Source organism: Lepeophtheirus salmonis, chromosome 7 (assembly GCF_016086655.4).
Source record: "Lepeophtheirus salmonis chromosome 7, UVic_Lsal_1.4, whole genome shotgun sequence".
NCBI classification, from domain to species: Eukaryota; Metazoa; Arthropoda; class Copepoda; order Siphonostomatoida; family Caligidae; genus Lepeophtheirus; species Lepeophtheirus salmonis.
Genome location: NC_052137.2, coordinates 4697041 through 4722429, shown reverse-complemented (window position 1 = coordinate 4722429; position 25389 = coordinate 4697041). Strand labels below are relative to the sequence as shown.

The following is a 25389-nucleotide window of genomic DNA, read 5'->3' as shown; positions in this document are numbered from 1 at the left end:
AAAATTTTGTAGGATTATGGTATAACCTTTTATTTCTATTAACCTTGGAATGACGAATGAATTAGCTCATTTATGCTTTGATTTAGTATGTAATTAATATATTTGACATGTTCCTTTCCAATGTAGCTACTCTCTACGTTACTCATAACACGACAAATCGTGGGGAATATCCGGGAATCATTTGTTCCTTTTGTGAAGAAACAAATGGAGATTATGTACTTGTTCTTAGGAGAGAATCCGAGTAAAAGTAGCTTAGAAAAGAAGGAATCCTCCCAACCCGTGGCCCTCTCTCAGATAGAAGTTGAGTGTAATGCACCAGAATATGAAGGGACTTTTGACGATTACTTGGAAATGGTTATTCAGTTTGGCTACGTCACTCTTTTCTCGGCCTCTTATCCCCTAGCAGGTTTCTTCGCTCTTCTCAACAATATCATCGAAGTACGTAGTGATGCATTCAAATTGTGTTTTGTTTGTAAACGCCCTTTTGGGCAAAGAGTGAAAGGAATTGGTTCATGGAGTACTGTTATGGATATGATGGGTGCTATGGGGGTTGTCGTCAACTGTGCACTTCTAACCTTACCTGGGAGGGTAAAGACCATTGCACCCGGATTTACTTCATTGGCAGTTATATTCGGTGCATTAATACTTGAGGTAACTTCCTTGTTCTCGGATAACTTTTATTTGTATACTTATTTTTTCCCTTGCATATTCTAGCATCTTTTATTTATCATGAAATACATCATAAGCTACGCTATTCCTGAAGTTTCAATGGATGTTCTAACGCAAAAGTTTAAAATCGACTTTCAACGAAAGCAAATGCAATTGAAGAGAGCTTTTTCGGAAGAAATGACGCAAGAAAAAGTGAACACAGTGGAAGTTGGAACACAAACATATATAAGGTATTGAAAATGACTTTATTTGTACAGGGGCGTCTACAGGATCATATTGTGAAGGGGGGGGGGAAGTTTTGTAAAATAAAATTTCAAATATTCACAGAAAATTAAATTTTTTGGAAAAAAATTTCAAAGGTTCTTAGAAAATTAAATTTTTTGGAATAAAAAGTCAAAAATCCACAGTTATTGAAAGTTAATTTTGAAAATTTAATATCAAATGTTAAATTTTTTGGAATAAAAATTCAAAAGTCCACAGTTATTGAGAGTTAATTTTGAAAATGTAATATCAAATGTTAAATTTTTTGGAAAAAATAATCAAAAATCCATTGCTATTGACAAAAAATTAATTTTTTTTTTTTGAGAAATTTCAAATATTAAGCTTTTTGGAAAAAATAATCGAAAATCCATAGCTATTGACAAAAAATTAAACTGTTTTTATAAGAAACTCCAAAATTAAATATCAAATATTAAATTTTGTTGAAAAAAAAAATTCAAAAATCCATAGCTATGGACAAAAAATTAAATTTTTTTGATAAGAAATTCAAAAATTAAATTTAAAATATTAAATAATTTGCTCTGCAGCATAATTTTCCCGAATCACGCAAAAAAATTCTAGTAAGAAGGAAAAAAATCTTAATTTAAGTCGGAGGGGCTACTGTTCCTCCAAGCCACCCCCTACGGACGCCCCTGTTGTAGGTATATAAAGTTGAATTCTACCCGTATATATTTTCCAACAGACCCATGCTACCACCAAAGGAAATGAAAGACCCCATTTCGGACTCCCATACAACTCAAGAATCAGTTAAACCCATTCCCAACATCCTCATATCAGAGGATGTTGATATTGAAGCTAAAAAGAAAAGGAAAAAAACCCTTTCTAAACATAACACAATTGGAGAAATTCAATTTCATTCCTCATCCCCCATAATAAACCAAATGGGAGGGACACAATCACAAAAACCAGGAGTCATTGTGAGATCCAAGAGCCCAGATCCTTCTAAAAAGCCTCATCACCATCACCACCATCACCACCACCATTCAATTAAGCAACGAATGTCTTCAGAGACGGATTTATGGCTATCAGCAAACAATGAACGATTGTCTACCCTCACCTCCTTACAAGAGGCCCCTAATGAAAATGAATCTTCCAAGATCATTGTGAATCAGATACGGATGCCTTCTGTGGATGAAGAGAATTTTCCTACTCCGGCTCCACATGAAGAAAAAAAAACTTTTAATCAAGAAGAAGTGATCAAAAAGCTCAAAGCAAAGCAGGCCTTATTTTCTAAAGGAAGATCCATTTCCATCGCATCCTTCAAATTCCCTACATCTTCCAGTAAACCTAAAAAGTTTAATCTAAACAACGTTGTTAGCAGTGGAGCTAATAGTAGTCAAAGTCTAGTCAGTCAACCAATCTCTGCACCAATTATTGAATCGAACAAGGATAATAAATATCTAGCTAAAAATTCCATAAGGGGGGAATTGGATCTCTTAAACTTAGACAAACTCATCAACGTCCAAGATCTAAGAAAAAAAAGCGCATAATTATTTATTTATTTGTAAATATTAGTTATAGTTAACTAGATCTATAAACGTAGTGTACAAGTCGCGAGTTTGTACAAGTTGGAACTTGTACAAGCAAATCATGGACGAGGGAGACAGAAAGGTCAACTCTCAATAATTGGGCAATTAATTGAGGGTATTTGTTCAAAATTGACCCTTCCAAAGAAAAACGTCCTCAACTGAATGTATATTTGTTCAAAAAGTAAGATACAGTTCAAATTTCAGAGGCAACGTATATTTGTTATCCAAGATTTTTTTATATTAGTACATTCGCAAAAGGACATAGGTACATTTACTGTTTATATGTTTAGTTTATTTGTGAGAGGCAGAATGGTCAGAAGTATGTTGCGTGTTCGGAGATTTTTTGCTATACGACCTTTCAGAGGTCTCTTTAGTTTTCTATTGTTGTTTTTTCATAACCCATGATACGTCACTAGTTATGAACCTTTTGAGCAAATCAGTGACATCATTGATGTCTGTCACCAGGTCATTAGCAATGCTCATGCGACGAATCTTTTTGTCAAAATTAAGCAGTTTTAGAACAAACTTCTCCGACACTCGTCCAAACCATTTGAAAAAAATCCATGGTACGAGCCAACCGATATCTGCAACTTCTCTGATAGTCATTCGACTATTTTGAAAAACAATTTTTTGTACTGCTTCAACGTTTTCAACGTGCTTGGGCGTCCAGAGCGAGGCTCGTTATTGGCATCTTCCCAGCCATATTGAAAGTGTTTGTACAACTTTTAAACATTTTTTTTTTTTTTTTTACACAAATAGTTTCACCGTATGCCATAGGTCAACATTGCAAGTGTTTTTGAAGCATTTTAATTTTTTTTAAATAAACTTACAAATTATTTAATCCATGTTTTTTCAATAGCAAAAAATCGTGGAACACACAAAATAGTTCCAACTATTATGCCTCTCACAATCATCTAAACATATTATATAGCCTTAAACAATAAATATATGTTATCTTTATAATGTAATAACATATTCGTTGCCTGCAAAATTTGAAAAATCACCTATAATAATAAGTAAAGGTTTTTATAAAAATGCTAGTTCCAAATATTTTTGTTGCACTCCAAAAAAAAAAAGTACTATTTCGATAGGGAGCTGTTTTTAATTTTGTTGATGAAAAATAGCAATTGATAAGTATGCTGTGGAACATTATAAAGCTCAAATGCCCACAGTTATACTCCTCGGTGGTACATGATAAATAAAAATGAATGGATAAGTAATGTAACTACAAATTATAACAGGTACAGACATCGCAACTTGTACATAATATGAGGATTTACGAATGATAATGGATATTTGCAACATACTTAAAGTTTTAGTAAGTTTAAAGGCGTAGTATATCTTTGAGATACGCAGTAATTGTAAGGTCAAATTTAAACTCAGACAACATTTTTCGAGCTTATTTTTTTACAGTATTTAGAATATGGTTGACCAATACGAATGCATATTCTTCAATATTCAAAACTCAAAATCGATTAAAATGTTGAGTATGGCCCTTATCATTCCAAGATCCTTCAAATTATATAATTAGTTTAAAAAAAAATAAAAATATCTTATTAAGTATATTTAAGCACATTATTGAATACACATACTAAGAACGTCGTGTCAGAAAAAATTGCTATGAGGAATATTTGCCGTATGGATTTTAATATAAATACATGTATTCTCAAAGCATTATTATTAATCCATTATAGTTCAGTAGAGAGTTGATATTATCTAGTCCTACACATTCATTATTTTCAATTTTTCTAGAGTAAAATTTAAACGAGAAGTTTTGTGAGGACATTTATTTAATAAAGTCATCTGATATAGTGCTTGGCACAATTTTCATTCAATGTGTGAGCCCTCAGCAAATATAATTGCCTCAATACGATGCCAAAATCCCTTGCAGACCTTGACTATGTAGTCAGATTCGAGTTTGGTCCAATCCTTCTTAATGGAAGCCTAACGTGTCTGGACACTCCTGCAACAAGTATCACGCACCCTCTCCTCCAGATGCACCCAGATAGAGTAGTCCAAATGGGTTCGCGTCACGAGAGGAGGGTGGTCACATGTTGAGGTCCTGAAAGTCCAGAAAGTTATCTTTCATGAAGGCATGTGTTTTAGGAGTGCGATAGCACGGAGCTCCGTCTTTAGTGAAAACAAAGTTGTCCCAGAACTTTTCTCTGGCCCAAGGTAAAACTTTCTTAGCCAAAAATTCGATGTAAACATCTTCATTTGTAGAGCAGACATCGGATATGCTGGGCACAATACCTCGACACCATGGCTTCTGCGGGATTTTTTGTACTGAAGACATGTGTCACTGAAGCTGAAATGGACTCCTTGGATATGTCCATGTCGCGTGAGAGAAGCTTCAAAATTTCACTACTTTGTCGCTCAATTTTACTACTTCTCGTTAGTTTTGTCTTAAATTGAGTCGAAACTTTACATCAGAAATCTTGTGTAACAAAACCAATCTTCCACCAAGTTTGAAGACAATTGACGAATAAACTTCCGATTTGTTAAAATTTAAATAATCTCTTCCAAGAAATTATTATTATGATCCTCTTCCATTGTTTAGTAACTACTTCCAAAAGCAGTATTGGGTAAAATTACTTAGTTAAGTAATAGGTTAAACATTGTTTCATGGAAAAGTAATTTAATACATTACTTAGAATCAAGAGTAATGATTCTACTTTATTTCATATACTTTTTGATATCCCACCAACGCTACAATCAATTCGGCGATTTCTTACATTGAATAATGATTAAGAGAATATTTGTAAATTAAAATTCATTCCCACCCTTAAAAAAACTAATTTTTATAACATTTTCTGTATTAGTATTATTTCAAACCATTGATTATTTTGAGTCCTGGATCCTCTGAATATAACTAGAAATTTTAAAGCGTTTCTAACTCTGCCTTGTTGAATTTAAAATCTTAAGGTATACTTCAAGAAGGGATCTGTATAAATAAAAAACTACGTACATTGATTAAAAAAGAAAAATCGTTTGATGCATGTCTTCTTTTATTTACATAATTTCATAAGTCGTGGTGGGGTTGTGAACATCTACCTCTAAAAGAAGGATTCTCGCCTATCTTAAGTGTAAATTGATTTAAAAATGCATATTAAAAATATATAAATGTATTTTTTATATAATTATAATATTTTCCCCGTATTAATGCTATTTTAAATGTAGAATTTGTAATTTTATAATAGTAATTCATTTTCTTCCCACAAAATCATATAACAGGGACCTCATATTAACAATGGTATTTAATCAGTAAGACCATATGTATCACTCCCGCCTTTTCCTCGCGCTCTTACACACGAATCCCATCTCTACTTATACTTCACTAATACGTTCAAAACGATTTACTCTCTGGTTTACAGACAGTTTATACTTTATTATTTCTACAAATGAATAGTAAACATAGCGACAATCTCTTTAATTTGTCATCTTTGATTTTGATTTTTTTAAGATTAGAGAATAACTCAAGACTTTCACAATATAATATCAAACATAAAGTAATATCCCTTAAAAAGAACAAAGTGACAGTATTTGACTTTTTTGTTGCTTGTCTTCTGATCAGATTAAGACACTTTATTGATAACTTAGGTAATGACAGATTCTATTAAGTACTCAATTAAAAAGTAATTTCGTTACATTTTTTTTTTACTTTTTTAGCAAAGTAATGCCGCTATACTCTTAGTTACTTGAAAAGTAGTTCCATTACACTAATATATTACTAAGAGCGTCCGCAAGGGCGGGATGGAGGAGATGTACTCCCCCTTCCCCCGAATTAAGGATTTTTTTCTTTTTAATAATTTTTTTTTTCGTCATTCAGGCAAATTATGCAATAAAGCAAAAAAATTATTCTTTTAGCTGTGAATTTTGGAAGTTTTTTCACAAAAATTTAATATTTGAAATTATTTACCAAAAAATTTAATTTTCAAGTGAGTAGCTATGGATTCTTAAAATTAGTATATTACAAAATATTTATTTTTTGTAATCTTTTTGAGAATAGCTATGGATTTTTGAATTATTTTTTAAAAAATATACCAAATCAAGCCCCCCCACTTCTCTCCCCTCTAAAAATAATATATATATATTTTGTGTACAAGTTGCGATTTTGTACAAGTTAAAATTAGATGAATAATTTGAAATGAAGTATTTAAAGTACTTCGGATGAGGATCATGCAATAATTCAATATTCCATCATGATCCATATATTAATGGTGTAGTTTTTGACATTATCATTACAAATTACAAAAATATAAGTATTATAAAGTTCAAATGTCCACAGTTATATTACACATAAATACATAATAACCCTTTCATTTCAATAGATCAAAATGATATGATAGTATCAATATACAGTTGGTAATTAGAATGCTCAATGTTGCAATTAAATATTGCATTTTAAGACAAAGAAATTGCAACCTGTACAATTTGTTTATACAAGTTGCAATTTGTACATAACACATATATATAATCCTGCGGACGACCCTGATCACTAACCAAAGGGCCCTACCCACCACCGTTTATATGTACTTTAAAAATAAGAGAACCAAACGTCGCATTGCCGAAAAAGTTATAAATATATTTGTTGCTGATTCATGCTGTAATACTATGTAATTAGTAGTGTTGAGACTCGGTCTAGCATCTTTTTTTTTTCGGTTCAGTCTTAAGTGATTTTTTCTAGACCGATTTTTCGGTCCAGACCGCGGTCTTAGATCGAGGACCGATTTTTTTTGGTCTCAATTTATGGACCGATTTTTTTCGGTTTCATATATTATCCGATACCATTTTTTTTTTTTAGATCAACTGTCATACTCAAAAAAATCTCAAAAGTACATGACAAGTTCTAGAACAAAATCTGTATACATATAAGAGACGGCAGGATCAAAATTAATCCGAGTTATCTCTGTTTAAACTTCTTATAACGTCATTGTACTTGAAAAACAACAACATATGATGTCATGTTATAAAACATTTATCTGTTAAAATCGGTTTACACCGATTTTTTTGGGACCAAACTATACCGAATTTTTCCTTTGGACCGATCTAGACCGAATTTTTATATGAGACCGGTCCAGACCGAGCTTTTTGTTGGACTGGACTAATTCGGTCCAAAAATAATATAACGGTCTCAGACCGGTTTAGGATTTCCAGACCGAAACCCATCACTAGTAATTATATATTCGACTACTCCAATGACAATCACATCATGATGGTTATAGATTCAGAGGCGACCTTGGGATAGACAAAATTCGATCAGGACTTGACCAAGTACATTCTAAACGATGAATCCATTCACATTGCCCATTGAATCTCAATCATTGATTGACTTACTCATTCTATTCTTAAACATATTTTCTTTTTTTAATTTATTTATTGGGAGGTAGTCATGATTTTTGTTACAAGGGTTCGAATAACGGTCTGATCCAACTTTTGAAGCATTTTCAAAATTAAAGGAATCAATAATTATTAATCAATCAACACCTAATAATTGCAATTCCCTCAAGTCCATGTGGGCCCATACAAGAGATCTCCGATTTTTGCACCAGACTGTCCAGAGAGCAATCAAAAAGTTGGTGGACAGAGTCTTTTGAGAAGAAAGGCCCCTTGTGACACCAGTAATGAAAGAAACCCGTCCTCCCATCCTCCCATCTCCTCCGTTGCAAGACTCTTAAGAATGAGTCTTTTGATTTCTTTATAACCCTTTTTTGCCACTTTTGGCCCCCTACAGCCCTGATGCTTATCCGCCAATTACACATTTTGGCTACATGTCGAGAAGAAGGTCCGAAGTGTCCGTCATCCAAACATCGAGGCTCTTAAAGTCACAGTCAGCTATCACTGGGACGCTATGACAGAGGACTACATCCGCCGCAGGTCCTGCCGCCACTTCGAAGCCATAATTGCCACTGAGGGCTGCTACATTAATGATTAAGAGAGCTGTCACACATCTATTTAGAGTATTCATTTTGCTGAAATTCCATGATTAATTAATAAAATATATCTTATTTAACTATAAATTATAAGCGTTCAGATTTTAATGGACCACTCGGTAAACCAATATGGAATAAAGCAATACATATTTTACAAGTAACATTTAGCAAATGATATTCAAATAAGGGAGGTCTTTCCCAAGGTTAATGATGAGACCGATAATAATTCGGTAAAATATCATTGTTATATAGACCTTGGGCTTCTCTGTGAATCGAGAACGTCAAAGAAGAAGGAACCCTCATTCCTGGTAGTATGTATTTGATACAGTTACTAGTAAATATTTGGCCAAGGATAAAGTATGCTACATTTTAATGTTGAAGGCCATCTTTCATGGTAGTAAGAGAACATTTGACACTCTATAATCCTTGTACCAGAAAATAAATAATTATTGATTCATCTCAATACATAACTGTTAACAAGTGTTGCATTATTCTAACATTTACACATTAAATAATCCACTTTGATCTCAAATATTAGCATATCCGGATGTAAATAATATTCAAATTAAATAAGAGATAAATGATCTAGAATGTTCAATAATAAGGGTTTTAGAATACATGTGTCACTTATACACAACATAAAAGCAACCTAGAATATTTTTTCTCAAATTTGAGTGTAGATTACATTTGTATTCTTCGACGAATGATCGTAAATTTCTATGAATAAATTATTCTTATCAACTCTTGGAGTGTATCGCAAAATAAGATCTTTACAATTTAAAAGAAGGAAAAATTGATATATTTTATTTGAAAGGAGCCATATAGCAGGAGCGTCTGCAGGGACTAGAGGGGCTGTATTTGGAACCGAACTAGACCGAATTTTTCCTTAGTACCGATGTGGACAGAAATTTTCCTTTGGACCGATTTAGACCGAATTTTTATATGAGACCAAAATTTTCCAATTTTTTTCCAAAAAGTTAAATCTTCTATAAATAGCTAAAAAAAATTAATATTTTAAATTTTATTGGATGTGAATAACTGTTGATTTTTGGAATTTTTTGTGAATAGATTTGTAATGTTTTTTTTACTCAAAAAAACAAGATAATAATAAGCCTCTAACTGCCCCTCTACAGGAACCAATATATCACTTAAAGGTACAAAATTATATAAACATTCTTAGGTATCTTAACTCATCCCACAAATTTTAATACAAAGCCCCTAAATCACTAAAATATGTCTATGAAATATTGCATTGTATGTACAATCTCAAATAAATAAATTTTTAAGAAAAAAAAAATCAAAAATTAATAGTTATTCACAAAAAAAAAATTCTTTGAAAAAAAAGTTTTGACATATATTAAATTTTTTCCTCTGCTCCATAATTTTCCCGAATGACAAAAATAATTTCTAGCAAATTGTAAAAATTCCTTAATTTGGGGACTACAGACCCTCCACCCCCTCCGGGCGTCCCTGTAGATCTTTATCAAATTATATATTAAGTCGTGAACAAGTTGTAAATTTTATAAGTCAACTGTACATGTTGAAGAATAAAAATGAGATGAATAGTTTAGAGAACTTCTAATTATGATAATGCATAAATTAAATATTCCAAGGATGGTGAAATTATTAGTAATGATTAACTTTTTAAATAGAAATTAGTCATTGATATTTATTCAGTGACACATTAACAAGTTCAAGTGCCCGCAGTTATATTACTCGTAAATACATAAGGAATAAGCAAGGTTAATAGAAATAGAAGGTTATATATGGGCCATGTCAAGTTTACACACTTTTTTGCATTTTACGGCATCACCGATTTTGTTGATTTTTGGTGAGTTGCCTTTTCTATATGAAATAAGAGTGTGTGAAATATGTGGGTTCTGCGACTTACCTGGGACGTTCTAGCCCCGCTCAAAGTAGGGCCTAATGCGTTGGACCAGTGTTGTTCGAAAGGCCATAATTCCTTTCATAGTGGCTCGATTTTAACTAAAATTACTTCAAAAGATGCACAAGAAAACAAACTATAATCTATATTGAATATTATAATCTTATTTAAATCAAAAATAAAAGTTTGGGGCTCTGGTGCAATCTTCAAAATGACACTACTGTCAAGCAGCAAACCCGATTTTGTTTTAATTTTGGTAGAACATGTCTCAATATGTGGGATTTTAATGGGACCACTTCCAATAAGAGCATTAACCAGAGTATGTAGAGCCGCTTTTATAGTATATTAGTATTATTTTCCTATATATCAACTCGTATTTTATATCATACAATTATTTTTTTCTGTTGATTAATTAAATAAATTAGATTCTTATTTAGGTCAGCAAAATATAATTGAAAATTTAGATATTTTATACGATAACGCGTGTATGACTGATGTTTGATCTCCACCACGCTTTTAATATTGACGTCATAGTAGATGAGTGGTTGTGTGTTTTATCAAAATCTGTTTTTCCTCCCCAGCAGTCCGTACGATACATTACACTGAACATTCTAGCAATGGTAACGTAATAGGGTGGTTGCATGTTTTGTCAAAATCAGCCTGTCTTGTCCAGGAGTCGGTACAATACATCAGATTGAAAATTATAGCAAGCCCGATTACATAATGGTCTAACCTTGTATTTCTATCATCCTTGAGTCCTTACTCCTGAATATGTATCCAATTTTAATAGATCAAAATGGAATGACAGTAACATCAGGGGCGTCCGTAGGATTATATTTTGGGGGGGGAGGGCTTGGTTTTTTGAAAAAAAAATCAAAAATCCACAACTGTGTACAAAAAATTTGAAAAATTACATTTTTGGAAAAAAAAATTAAGAAATCGTGAGCTGTTCACAAAAAAATTGGAAATATTAAATTTTTTGCAAAAAAAATTCAAAAGACAAGAGTTGTTCATAAAAAATTTGAAAAGTTAAATTTTTTGGGGAAAAATTTCAAAAATCCAGAGCTGTTTACAAAAAATTAAATTTTTGGAAAAAATATTTAAAATATAAATTTTTTTGGAGAAAAATTTCAAAAACCCATAGCCAATCACAGAAAATGCATAATTATTCACAAAAAATTAGCTTTTTACAAAAAAAAAAAAAATTTTTTTAAACTTTCCAGTAAAAAGCAAAGATTCCTTCATTTGAGGGGAAGCTATAGCCCCTCCAGCCAAACCCTGCGGATACCCCTGAGCATCAATATATTGTTGGTAATTAAAATGAGTAATGACTGATGTTAAAATAAGAGTAAGTTGTTGTCATGAGACGTATAAATTGTAAACTACACACATTCTGCAAGTCACTTATACTAAGCATATAACAGAGCATTTTCACTGAGGTCATAAATTACATCTCATGGGAGCTCAGGGGATATTTTATAATATAAAATGTACTAATTCCCCCCCCCTCCCCGAAAAAAAAACCTTGATAAAAATCAATCAAATGACTTTATGAGTAAAAAAAGGCTTTGAATGAACTTACAATGAATACCACTTGATGCCAGTGATAAATAGCATTATTTTAATCATCAAAGTAATATATATTCAAAATCCCTTAAATTTGCTAGATTTGAACATTTCTTTGAATATATCGATTAGGGACGAAAAAAGTAGGATAATTAGAGAAAAATATCGTAGTATTCCCACTTTAATAAATAATTTATATTTACAGCAGAGAAATAAGATTGTATAACGATGTAATAACGTATTTTTAATAGATGTTAGGGTCAGATATATATGTAAATTATAGTGTTTCGACGGTCCTTAATTAGGACTGAAGACTGATGTCCCATCCAATTCAGTCAAGGTCCGGTCCGGTTCAATCCTAAAACTTATAAAGTTCGATCATTGAAGACGTCCCTCAGAGCTGCGGAGACGGAACATAAAATGCCCGACTACAACTCCAGTATTTTGAATGTCTCATACTCCAACACACATTATTATTTTTTACTAATATGTTTTATAGCCCATTTAAGTGCTATTGAGTTATATAATCCAAAAATCACATTTTTTTAGATTTAAATTTCAAGCATAAGTAGTTATTAATTATATGTAATAAATAATTGTGCATTGTATAAAGAAAATATAGATGAACAAAAATATGAAATGCATCAAAATTTATCTATTGCTAATAGATGTACAAGTTTCGGAAAATAATTTATGTACTCGTAACCGAGAAGCACACAACATCTCACTGCAACGTTACACTTTTCTCTGATGACATTGACTATACACAAGTCCAATTAATGAACTAGCGCGGCTAGTGGCAATGCTCTACCCAATATAATAATTTATACTTCCGAAGTGTTTGTGGTCCACAAGACCGATACAAAAAAAAAAAGGCTTTCATTGTATTTGTTATAAAACTTGGGTTATTTAGGCCCCCAAAATTGTGAGGTCACGTCAAAACGCTTAACAAGAGTTTAATTGGCATATTTATTAACTTGTCGCTAAAAATACATTCTTAATTCACTGTAAAATATATTTTCATCATACTTCAAATACTGACAAATTATGATATTAATCAATTCAAAGGAAAATAAATAAACATTGATATAAACACATTCATAAATAAAAGTTATCGTTAGGCGGCGTATTTATAGAGTGGGAAAATTATAATAATATGCAATATTTAAAAAAGGCTATGTCAGATTCAAAATTACACAATATATATAGGTATAGATATATATTGTTACTAATAAATAATACTTTTCAAAATTTAGGGATTCTCAGGAGAAAATAGTATTTTACATATATATATATATATATTTAAAACCAATTGCGTGTTTGTTGACAGATTTTGTTCTTCATTCTTATCATGGATATTATCAATATGTAATTAATTAAATTAATGAGACTGCACTGAAGATGAAATACCATGTCATTTTATACAAGAGAGATCCTCATAGAAAATGATACTACTCAACATTCCCAGTTTGCTTTCATATAATATGTTGTTTTTTTAGGGAAAAGGGTTTAGACAGCCCTAAAACAAATTCACAACAAACCACACTCAACATAAAAAGCTACAAATTATCTATTTATATATATATAAATATATATTAGCCTTCAATTTAATCATTTAAAGAATAATAATGCAAGAAACTTGCTAATTATAAAAATCTAAAACAATAATTATGGTATTTGGGTTATTAAAAAAATACAAAAGCAAAATAAGAGAATGATAAAAATAAGTAGATCAATAATTATTATATGTAGTAATAGTAAGCTAGGGGTTTTTTCAAATGTTATTTTGTTTAGGTACCATGCCAAAAGAAAAGAATATTTTTGGAGGAAATAAGATCCATGAATGTTTCCACAAATTTTCCTTCCTTTTTCCACGTTAAGGAAAAAAACAACACCATAATAATATTTGGGGTTTTAGTAAATTGACAATATTCAAATCTGTTATATTTTAGAGATATAAATCTTATTTTTGATTGGAGGAGTAATGGTTGTTGTTGTAGTGGATGATGTAAAAGCACACGATTGGATTGATTAATTATTACTGAATGGCAAGAAAGAAGTCTTTATCCTATTCATCAACGTTATCATGTGACAAGGGAATGTATCAATAATAAGAATATAATAAGTGGTTCTCTTTAACACTATTTTTTTCTTTTGATAAGAAATCCGTCGAAAGGAGCAGGAAATGAGAAGAAACCATAGAAATTATAAAAATCATACATATGCTCTAAGCACAATGATTAATTAATCCATATTGTTTTCTTCTATACTTGAAAGAAGATATTTTAAGCCTCCGCTTCGCCTTTTAAGCGTAGACGAGCAAAATCTTCGAAAATAAAATCGTCATCTTGTTCGTTATTAGTATTCACTTCGCTAGAAATTAGAGAAATATAGGCATATATATATATATATGGTTATGTCAAGGTGAATAGAAATACAAGGTCATGTCATCGGGCTGACTCGAATTTTCGATTTGATATACCGTACCGACTGCTGGGAAAAACAGACAGAAATGACGACATAGAGTATAACAGCTGTTATCTAACAGTAATGTCAAGGAAGGCAATATATACCTACTCTTGGCAAGAGTTATACTCTTTGACGTCACTATTAAAAAGGGTGGTGGAAGTCAAATATTTGTAAGAAAATTGTTTTGATATAACATCATATTTCTATTAACCTTGGGTTAAGTAAAAAGTTCTGAGCGTTTTTTTCGCAAGATGTCATTTTTTGTTTTTTAATGTTCCCTTAATTGGTTGGATGGAGTTGCGCTGATTAAGTATAAGTAAACTTATTACTCTAACTAACCTAGGAATCTTGCATTGAAGTCCAAATACATAAAGTATATTTCTTTCTCTAGGAATCATTTGGGCGCGAACCTACGCACACTGAGTTCAAGAGAATAATTTCCTCCGAACCCGTTGCCCGTGAGATGTCTTTAGTGAGTTATATATCAAGATTAATACATTGGATCAAAAAAAAGCTTATAGTATGCTTAAAGGTTAAGCATTCACTTAAAAAACCATTTACAGTTTTGTATTTGATGAAGTCAAACACACGTTTGTTACAGCGTTCCAAAATATGGAATTAAATAAAGAGAAAATTCAATACATTCTTCAGTATCACTACAACCAAGGTGAAAAGGCGGAGCAGGTGGCAAAAAAAAACACTTTGCACGGACCCAGTACAGTATCGAATTCAACAGCAAAGCGATAGTTCCAACGATTCCGTTCTGGTAAAATAGACGTCGAAGATGAGGCACGCTCTGGTCTCATCGAAAATGTCGAAAAAATGATGGAAATAGTCCAGTTGGCCCGACATTTGAGCACTTATTCCATTGCCCACGAACTTAAAATTAGCCTTAAAACCGTTTGGAACTATCTAAATCGGATAATCCGAACTATGTTAGTTTTATTGTCAAAATAAAACGAAAAAACACTCATAACTTTTTACTTCCCCCTATTATAAAATATGGATCGTAAATTCAGCTAAATAGTAAAATCCCTTACGCATCAAATTGTATTAGATTGGTATCTAGAAGATCTGAAGTTGGACCTTCTCCACTCCCTTTTTTATGGACATTACTACTCTGCGCTTCACCATTTTCCTTGGAACTCATTTCTGACTTGTAAGATTCGGAGCCAGACGAAGAATAATCAGAGTCGTCCGGCTTGGGATGCATTAAAGTGAAGGGTAATTCCGCTACCAATTCCCCTCCTAAGGGTCCCAAAAATAGTTTGACTTTCACCCTATATTGGACTAATATTGCCAAATTTTCTCGTTGAGCTGCTTCCGTGACTCTATTTTTTTTTCAAGAAGAGATAATTATTAGACAATAAATTTTTATATTATTAATAAGAACATACAGTGTAGAGGAAGCTAAATTCGTATCTTCGTGTTTTAATTGTCCATCAAGTGCTAACCCCCACTTATCCTTGTTGTTAGCAAGTAAAGGAGTTAAATGATATACTTTGTTCAAAGTGGAACCAGAAACCAGTGGAAAGCCCTCGCTTTAAAAGAAAAAGAGAAAAACAAAATTAATTAATTGAATTAAAAAGGAAAAAGGTGGCCGTCAACCGTCAGCACACAAGTAAGCTAGAAATGATAATTTCTCAAAATTGAGTCAGGATTACATTTGTATTCCTCGACGAATCATTATCGTCCACTTATATCAACAAATTATTAGGATAAATCCTTTAAGAGTAGCCGCAAATTAGGGTTCATATCGTGGCCAAATAAAATTTGTTCATTCAATGAACAAACTGTAGTTCACATTTTTGGATATCCCACTTATCCTTTTAATTAGAATAAAGGACCTATATTGACCGAAATAAGTGTATGAAATATTAGGCTGTGAAGGAAATAAGATATTTGATCCCTTGCCGATTTTATATGTTTGCCCAATGATAAAGATTTTCTATTGGAGTGAGGTCTGGAAGGTAGCAAGGCCACTCCATGAACTTAATGTGATTCATTATGAGCCAATCATTTGTGGCCATGGCCATATTTGTCGTGTCATTTTTGTGCGAGAAGGTGCATTACACAGCCCATTTTCAGTGCCCTTTCTTAAGGGAAGGAATTTGTAGGCCGAGATTTCTAGGAGGGAGGAAGGATGTCCATTCTCCTTCTGTTGCGGTTAAGTTATTAAGAAAAAAAAACCAAAAACACAATGTTTCTACCCCCATGCTGACAGTAGGGATGGTGTTTTTGTACGAGAAGAGGATTTAGATCGCAGCGATCCTACGCGTGGAATTGATCCAGAAGGCCATCTGGGAGCAGATTGGGACCTCGATAAAGACAATTTACAATGCCTCTTATGCGGTTGAAGATCGGGAAGGACCTCAGACACTCTCCAAGAGCAGACAGGAAACCCTCCGTGTCCGTCAGACGCCTGAAGTCGGCCTTCAAGAAAAAACCCAATTCCTCAATTGCTCACATGCCCAGAAAGATAAACAAGTCTCTATTAGGCCAACATACACTTCTGGCTGCTGTAGAGCCCAGACCTCATTCCCTAGACTTTTCTATCCAGGGGTGCGTTCATCCCAAGATATGCAGGAAACGCCATAGCAGTACCCGCAGATACATTGACTAAAACATGTTCTTTGGGTTTCAATTAATAGTTAATAAACTTATTTCTTAATTCACCCAGGATCCCGCTATGTACTTAAATAATTTGCTTGTTAAAATGGGAAAAATAATAACGGTTGGCCCGGTAATGTCTCTTACTGTTAAAAAAAATACCTAGCATTAAAATTATAGACCGTTCTCTTCTTTGTCAGTGAGCAAATTGACAAAATCAGCAAGGGATCAAATACTTATTTTCTCTACTTTGGTGTAAAAAAAAATAATAATAATAATTGGACATTAATCCAACAAAAAAAACCTTTTTTTTTTTTTTTCAAACTTTTCTGTATTAACTTACTATAAATAAATTATGATTGGTAACAAATTCGATACCTTTCCTTATATTACACTTAGTGTTACGTCAGTCCTTATTTATTCGGTTTAGTCCAGTCCGTTATGACTGTCAGTAGTAGAACTGATTAAAAAAGGAGAAATTTAGTTGATGGACGTCATCAAGGACCAAAATTGATAAGTTTTAGGACTGAACTGCACCGGACCGAGGCTGAACTGGACGGAACTACAGTCTTCAGTTCTAAATAAAGAGTAACACAACACTAATATAACTAAATTAAAATAAGTTCTGAACTTACTCGCTTTCTAATTCGGATACAGTGCACTTGTATTGAGCCGCGGAAAACAAACATATATCTGCAAATTGACGAACAGATACTTTTATCTTTTTTGACTGCTTTATTAGAATTATTCTGAATATGAACATTAACGGCGATCTTCTCTCCATGATAGTACATCTGCAAACAAACAAAAAAAAAGGTATAAATGAGCTCATAAGGAGATACTGAGGCATAATAATATTATTCAACCTATACAAAATGAATTATTATTGATTTATGGAAATATAAAGGTTGAAAAACACAGGAAACCTTCAATCAAGGGTTAATAAGTGTTTTAATAGAACGTTTTCAATCACGTCAAAAATTACATCATAATAGATATTTTATTCAATAATATGTACAAAATTACAAGAGCTCTTGATGATAATTCATCAACTGACTTTACAAAGGGGGACAAGACATCATGACAACTATATTGAATAATACTAAATGATAACAAGGAAAAATAATGATATAATCAATCATATCAAATTAAAAGGTACTAAAAATCCCCATGATTTTGACAATTAATTTAGTTTTGGATAGATCAAGAACCGAGGGAAAGTAGGATAATTAGAGAATAATATATTATCCTTGCAAACATATATAATGGAAATCATGCTGGGAATAACTTATCGACTATAACATTGATAATTAAATAATTTATCCTATTTATATAAATATAACACGAATGACAATTTTTTGGATTAATCCCTGCCAAAGGATGAAAGTTAGCAACCATATATTAATACTTTAAAGACTATAAAGTTCCTTTCCATGGCTTTTAAAATATAAATCAGAAAATATTTTAATAGACTCCTGACATAATTAGCTTAAATATTTGCTTTATTTTTTATTTAATTATGATTAAGTAATAAATAAGTATTATTTGTGACAAGGAAAATATAATTAATGAGGACATTTTAGGATTGCAGTTATTATTAACATTATAAGTAATGAGTACAGTAAATGCCTAATTACTCCTAAATCATAAGGGTATAATCAAAATATTAGAACATAATACAAAATATCAAGTATTATATGAGTCAGTGATATAAGAATATCCTGCTATAGTGATTATTGAGTGATGAATATTTCCTAAGAGAATATCTTGTAGTATTATTAAATAGAAATATGTTAATCCGTTTGGCGTTTATATTCATAAATAATATTAAATTCACACACAAATAAGGTAAAATAAATTGTGGAATATCTTACCTCCTTATCTAAGGAGCACTCAAGGTGTAACTTTGAAGGAGACAATCTAAATTCTTTACTAACTTCAACTGAAGGCTGTTCTCCAGACTTTGATGGAGCATACATCACTTTTCTTATAGCAAGACGAACTGTGTTTCGTTTATGAGGTTTATCCGCAGACGTATCTCCAACAAAGGCTTTCATTTCATAATCGATACCACAGGGTTTACCAGTGTCTCCAGGAGCGGGTTGAAGTGTCACACTTGCTGGACAATGAGGAGGGAGCTCAAAGAAAAATGGAAAAGCAGTTGGTCCTAATTTTTTTATGAGTCTTTCCTGTGAAAAATTATTTAAGAAGGAATTTTTTTATTAAGGAATCACTATGCACTTGTATGTCATACTTGTAATCGCGTTAAGGATTTTTCATTTTTTAGATCTGGAGGAAATATTTGAGAAGATGCAAGGAATAGGTCCTTTCTGAACGTTAGACCTAAAATTAACATTAAAAAAACAAAACAATTAAGACAAATTTGTAGACATTTCTATTATGTTTATAATATTATAAGGGATATGAAAATTATCGAAATCCCCGTGAGCATACATTCAAAAAAAAATGATCGTAACCCTAGTGATTTCTCCCTATTTTAAAATTCAAACGTAATATCGTTAGTAAGGAGCACTATAATTTTTATAAACTTCCAAACATTTTACTCTTCTTTTTTATTTAAACACTCACAAGGATTTAGACCATTTTTACATCCCTAACTATTATGTAATGACATAGGATATTAATTAGTCATATAGTTTGACGTCATAAATTGAATTGTTATCAATAGGAAAAACTAATTCCAAGAAATATTGAAAGAATAGGAGAAAAAGAAGATAAAATAATTATCTGAAGAGTAACAAATGACTAGGGATGTGAAGAGTGTATTAATCCTTGTGAGTGTGTAAATCAGACAGAAAAATAACTGTTGGTAAGTTTGATAGACGGCATATCTGCTGACAGAGATCACTAATTTTCAAAATAGGGCGGAATAAGGACTAATAAGGGAATAAATATTTTGTAGGGAACAAACATATACGGTTTGCTTTAATGTATAATCATGAGGATTTCGACAATGTTCACATCCCTAGTGATCATGCACTAACACAAAAATCAAGTAAAGTAGAAATGTATATCAATATTTCTTAGACATTTTTCGGTCAATTAAATGTAATTATCTTAGAGATGAGTTGTGATATCCAAGAAATTTAGCGATAGTTTAGAGGTTTTATTTGCTTTATGAGACTATTTGACCTGGATATTACCCTTTTCAAATAAATCGATTAATTTCTATTTTTTTAAATTGTAAGGATGGACTTTACGTACTTAAAGTGCAATTTCCGGTGTCTTCAAATGAGGCTTTAATTCAAAAAGAAGCTCAAAGAGGAGCTGCTTAGAACTTATTTTACTACAATTTGTTAATAATAAATCAATCAAAAATCGGCTGGGAAGGATGAGTATAAAATGGTGAATGAGGAAAGACTCAAGGGTGAAATCTATTTTATATTTGTCTCTTTACATTCTTCAAGGGCCCAAAGTCATTAATGAAGTATTTAATTTACCTCGGGTAATTTTTTGGCTCTGTTTGTTTGTTGAAGATTACGGCAAAATTTAGGGATCGATTTTGATTTAACTTGGTACAAAGATTATATATGGTCACAGTAAGAGGCCATTAAATTTAGAGAGGTCAAAGTAGTACAAAACGTTAAAAAATTCAAAATTGACCATAACTTCGAGACAAATTGAGCCTCAGAGCTGATATGTGTGTCATTAAGTAGATTTAATAAAGAGGCTTCATATAGCAAAAAGAGCAAGGCCAAACCCTAAGGTCAAAGTGACCTAAAATGTCAAAAATGCATAACCGACCATCACTTAATAACAAATTGAGGTAGAGAGCTGAAAAAAAAATCCTCTCTATGTGGTACACAAATTATTATTACTTCAATATTTTACCTAGAACATCAAGATCCTCTCTTCCATATCTAAATGCAGCAAGCACATGTCCGAATACTTTACGGTCCTTGAGATACTCCGGATCCACCAGAACGACTCCGTCAATGGGATCCACGTGAGAAATATGATCTACAAAATCTCTCCTTCCAAGATAAACCGTGATTTTTCCATTCGGAGAGGACTTTTTGTAGACACGAGTCCCTTGTCTCTTGGGATTCGCCATATTTCGGAGGTTATCGAGTGATTGAATAGGATTTTAAGCTTAATAAATATTGTTGTTGTTATTCCTAATTCATTTTTTCACAAATTGGAAATTATATATAATATAAAAGGTAGGAGCGTAGCTCTGTATTTATGTTCGTGTCTAACTTAACATGATGCGTGCGGGCGGGCGTGTGATTCTCCAGTCGTCTGCTACCTTCATTTTTTTCTCTCTTTCTCTCTCTCTCTTTTTTTACTCTTTTCTTTCGTAGCAGGCTTTGCTCCCTCCCTCCCTCCCTCAGCTCTCTCTCTCTCTCTCTCTCTCCTTTCCTTTTAAAAGGGAGAAAAAAAATTAAAAACATAGGCATTAGTGTTGGATCGGTCTACAAAAACCTGAAAAGACTGCAGTCTTATTAGTCCGATCTTGATGTATTTTGTTACTCATAGGATCGGTCTTTTATGGTAACTACAACAGCTGAAATAACGTAGTTAGTAACTTCGACATTTAAGCGTTTGAAATTTTATCATAACAACCACTTTCTAAGAGACGAGAACCCTTATGAAGTTTAAAGGAGGAGGTGTTCGGCTACTACTATGGTTCTACTTAGAGATGGATCAGGAGTTGTTGGGCTTCGGGCCAGCTCTAGAACCAAAATATGAGAATTTATACAATAAAACTAATTCAAAATAAACTAATGAGGCTTTTAATATATTTGAAACATCAGAATGTAATAACAAATTGATGAAGTGAAATATCACACGATCAAATCCCGAGCAATTTAATAAAAATGCCTTAATTTTGAAGCCCTACATATTAATAAACTTATATTATGCTAATTACTTTTCGATCTTACAAGCATGCATATTTTTTCAACATAAGACATTTTAAGTGTTTAAAGCTACGAAATCCATGATGAAAATATGATCTAAACAAGATATTTGTTCGTGTGACACTTGCATATAATTTCAATAATATTAACTTCAGCACTTTTTTTCATAAGGTGTCATATCAAAGAGGACGTCAACGATTAATTGTAAAGGAATTATTTTACATTAGTAGTGATGAAAATCCAGTATATTTTTTAGCTGCCCGTTTTTTGGAATTGGTAATCTGAAGAAGGAATCATCTTTTCCTTAGGAGTTGTCATTATTATTTAATTCCTGAGTAATGACCATCTTTTTCTAAATAAATTCAATTATTTCCAAAACCTGATGAAACAATCATGTGTGCACTTAAAAGGCGGAGTGTAACCCTGAGGATTTTTTGCAGAGTTATAATTGAAAGTCCTTGTTAGACCCAGAGGAGAATTGGGGATCGATATCGGAGTAATTATAGCAAATGCCCTTGTTTATTTTCTTTTTCCTTCGTACCTTGTCACAGCTGATTGTAGCTGATCTAATGAACGTAATGAGTATTATTATTTATCCTTCCCAAAATATTCTTTTAATTGTCAGGGTTACCATGTTGATTTTCGTTTTTTATCTCTGGCCATTCTAAAAAGGATTTTCTTCAGTGAACATTAGAAATACATGTTAGGTTGGAAGATTAGGGGCACAGGCTTTGCAAAATGAGTTTCGGACTCGTGACTAGACCGAATCCACCTCTAGCTATCCTTCATTCATTTCTTCGTTTTTATTTTCTTCAAATCTAGCCAGGAATGAAGAAATACGAAGATGAATAGGGCTAAAGGACCAACTCGGTCGTCTTTAAGAATGATGAATGTTATTATACACAAGGCCGATTAGAAAAAAGACTTATTAGGAATGAAGTCATAGGACTGTTCTAACACTAATAGACAGTAAAGCTTTAAAATAAAGGGGGGAAAGGCCGTGAGATCTATATATGTTGTAAAAAGTGGTCAAATTAGCACTTTTTTCTCCACAACGGGTGTTGATCATATTTGAATATTACTGCATAACTAACTATATATAACCTGGGGTATTTATCCTTTAATTAAAAAAAATATCTTCCATTTTTACCTTATATTCAAAGAATATATAAGTAAATCATACAACTGGGGCACACAACAGTTGACGTGATCTTAAATGACATCAGCGCCTTAAAGCAATTATAATTATGGTTGAGTAATTTACAATAAAAAAAGAGCGCAAGGAGAAGGCGAGAGCGACACATATGGTACACCTGAGTTAAGACCCTTGTTAACATGCGCTGCCCGTTACAAGAAAATGAATTACTCTGATAAAGAGGAGAACCTTCTTCCTTTAAAATAAAATTGGCGTAAGGAATATATTTGAATTATAATCAAATTCATATATATTTATTTTATTATGCATTTTTAAAAACAATATACACCAAAGATAGGCGATAATGCTTACTTCAGAGTGAGAAGTTTACACCAAGACGACCCATTAAATAATGAACAAAAAAGAAGAAAGAACACACTCATCAGCTGTTTTTTCTTTTTAAATTTTAATCATAGTTTTTTCCCTTACAAAAATGTAAACTACTCTATCTTGGGGACTGTTTGATGTACAAGAATAGGCACTAGAACGCCCTCTATCTAGTCAAGGACTGACCGGATCTCAAACTTAAAACACTAAGAGGAAGTAATATTTCTGTTAAAAAAATGGAAATATTATGTGGCATCCTTTTATTGTTATATAAACTTTGCATTGAGAATTGATTTTTGCCCTTTCCAAATGTTTTCCGTCATAATTATCGTTTAAAATCCTAGTTCGTTTTGCCCCGATATCAGTGCCGTGCATCTGTAGACATTAAACAGTACACTGAAATGAATATGGAACACTTTTTTTTTGTGCTTGACGGATGTTAAAAATAATTTTTTGATAAAAAAATGCAGTAAATTGAAACTTTAACAGCTCATTTCTTATACTACATAGCATTAAAATAATTTATGTGTGTGTTTGTGTGTTATGTAAGTCCCACTTAGAAAAATAGTGATAAAAACGCATTTATTTCCAAAACAGAGACAGGTACAGACTTTAAACATAAAATACAAGTTGTTTAGAATTTCAAGTTACGTACGATAAGTTATGTTAAGTTCTGATCAGACCAAATTCCTGGGCTCGGGAGAGCAAGTTTGATTTTTTACTAATAAGTTGATTTTTTTTTTAATAAAACAAGATCAATTTCCCTTGTCTCAAAGTTTTTTTTTAAAGGTAAGGGTTGTAAATTCGGAAATGCACCAAAAAATTAATAATCCAAAAGGCCACATCCAAATTATTGTACTAACAGAACGTGTATTCAATACGAATTAATTTGGGAATTAGGAAGAGGATGAGCGAGTTAATCTTAGTATGTATCTTCTATCTTTATTATGGTTGAAGAAGGAACATGACAAGCCAACAAAGGCAATGACAATAACCAAATCACAAGGTCAAACATTTGAAAAATAATTTTATATTTACCAAAGTACGTATTTTCACATGTACAATTTTATGTTGCATTTTAAACGGTGTCAAAAGGGGGTGTAGATTTGACTATATGTACATCAAATGGACAGGAAAAAAAAATGTTGTATACAATGAGGTTTTACAATAGAAATTGTCCTATTACATAATAATAGCTTATAGTAGATCGTTTTAGTTTAAAATTTTAACATAAACAAGCGATATATAAATAAAATCTTTTTAATTGGATTGTTTAAGATAGTGTGTTCGTGCTAGTCTATTTCAAAGACATCAGTGGCGTCTGTGGGGGAAGGGGTTTGATGCCCCCCCCAAAAAAAAAAATTAGTTTGTTTTGCTTTTTTCTATAATATTTTTTTTGGTTATGATGAAAAAATTTTACGCTAAAGGGGATGTAATAATATTTCAATTTTTTTTTGAAATTTTGCTGTTAATAGCTGTGGATTAAGGATTTTTTTTTCGAAAAATGTAATATTTGAATTTTTTTGCAAAAAAAAATATTTTTTCTAGTTTTCTATGGAATTTAGACATTTTCTTCCAAAAATTTTAATACTTGAAATTTAATTTTTGTAAATACTTTTAAATTTTTTTCCAAAAAAAAAATATCTTTTTATGTGAATAGCTACAAATTTTTGATTATTTTTTTTAACAAAATATTTAATATTTGAAAATTTTTTTCAAAAATTTTTTATTTTTGGTGACAAGCTATGGATTTTTGAAAAAAAAAAATAATAATTTTGGGGTTTCAAAAAAAAAATCCAAAAACCAAACCTCCTACAAAATATAATTCCGAGGACGCCCCTGGACATATAATATGTATTGCATATCTTTAATTTAATCCTATTTTTATAATGAAACACATATGATGTGTACGATGTAGACTATTACCAGTTATACTAATCGTGTGCATTTTTTAACTTTTGGGGTTTTTTTTATGTAGGCAACCTGAAGAGTGTTTTATCTTTTCTCAACCTATTATAACTATTATCCCTTTCCTGAGGAGTTA

General features: G+C 31.9%; 2 protein-coding genes across 3 annotated transcripts in view; one reads left to right on the top strand and one right to left on the bottom strand.

Annotated features, from left to right (window-relative positions):
- The window catches only part of LOC121121760 (anoctamin-10), a 37708-nt gene extending 33668 nt beyond the window's left edge, over positions 1–4040 (top strand). For both annotated transcript variants that reach the window (XM_040716740.2, XM_040716741.2), the window contains exons 12-14: positions 127–651; positions 715–899; positions 1631–4040. In XM_040716740.2, coding sequence (XP_040572674.1) covers positions 127–651; positions 715–899; positions 1631–2438 — 1518 coding nt within the window. In that variant the 3' untranslated portion in view covers positions 2439–4040. The remainder of the gene's footprint in view (positions 1–126; positions 652–714; positions 900–1630) is intronic.
- An 8776-nt stretch (positions 4041–12816) lies between these two features.
- Positions 12817–21168, bottom strand: LOC121121445 (beta-arrestin protein kurtz). Its single transcript, XM_040716377.2, is given in 8 exon segments — positions 12817–14234; positions 15371–15661; positions 15728–15871; positions 17576–17667; positions 17669–17734; positions 18815–19129; positions 19195–19283; positions 20793–21168. Coding segments are annotated over 8 exon segments (1308 nt in total). The 5' UTR covers positions 21016–21168; the 3' UTR covers positions 12817–14146.
- Positions 21169–25389: the final 4221 nt, after the last annotated feature.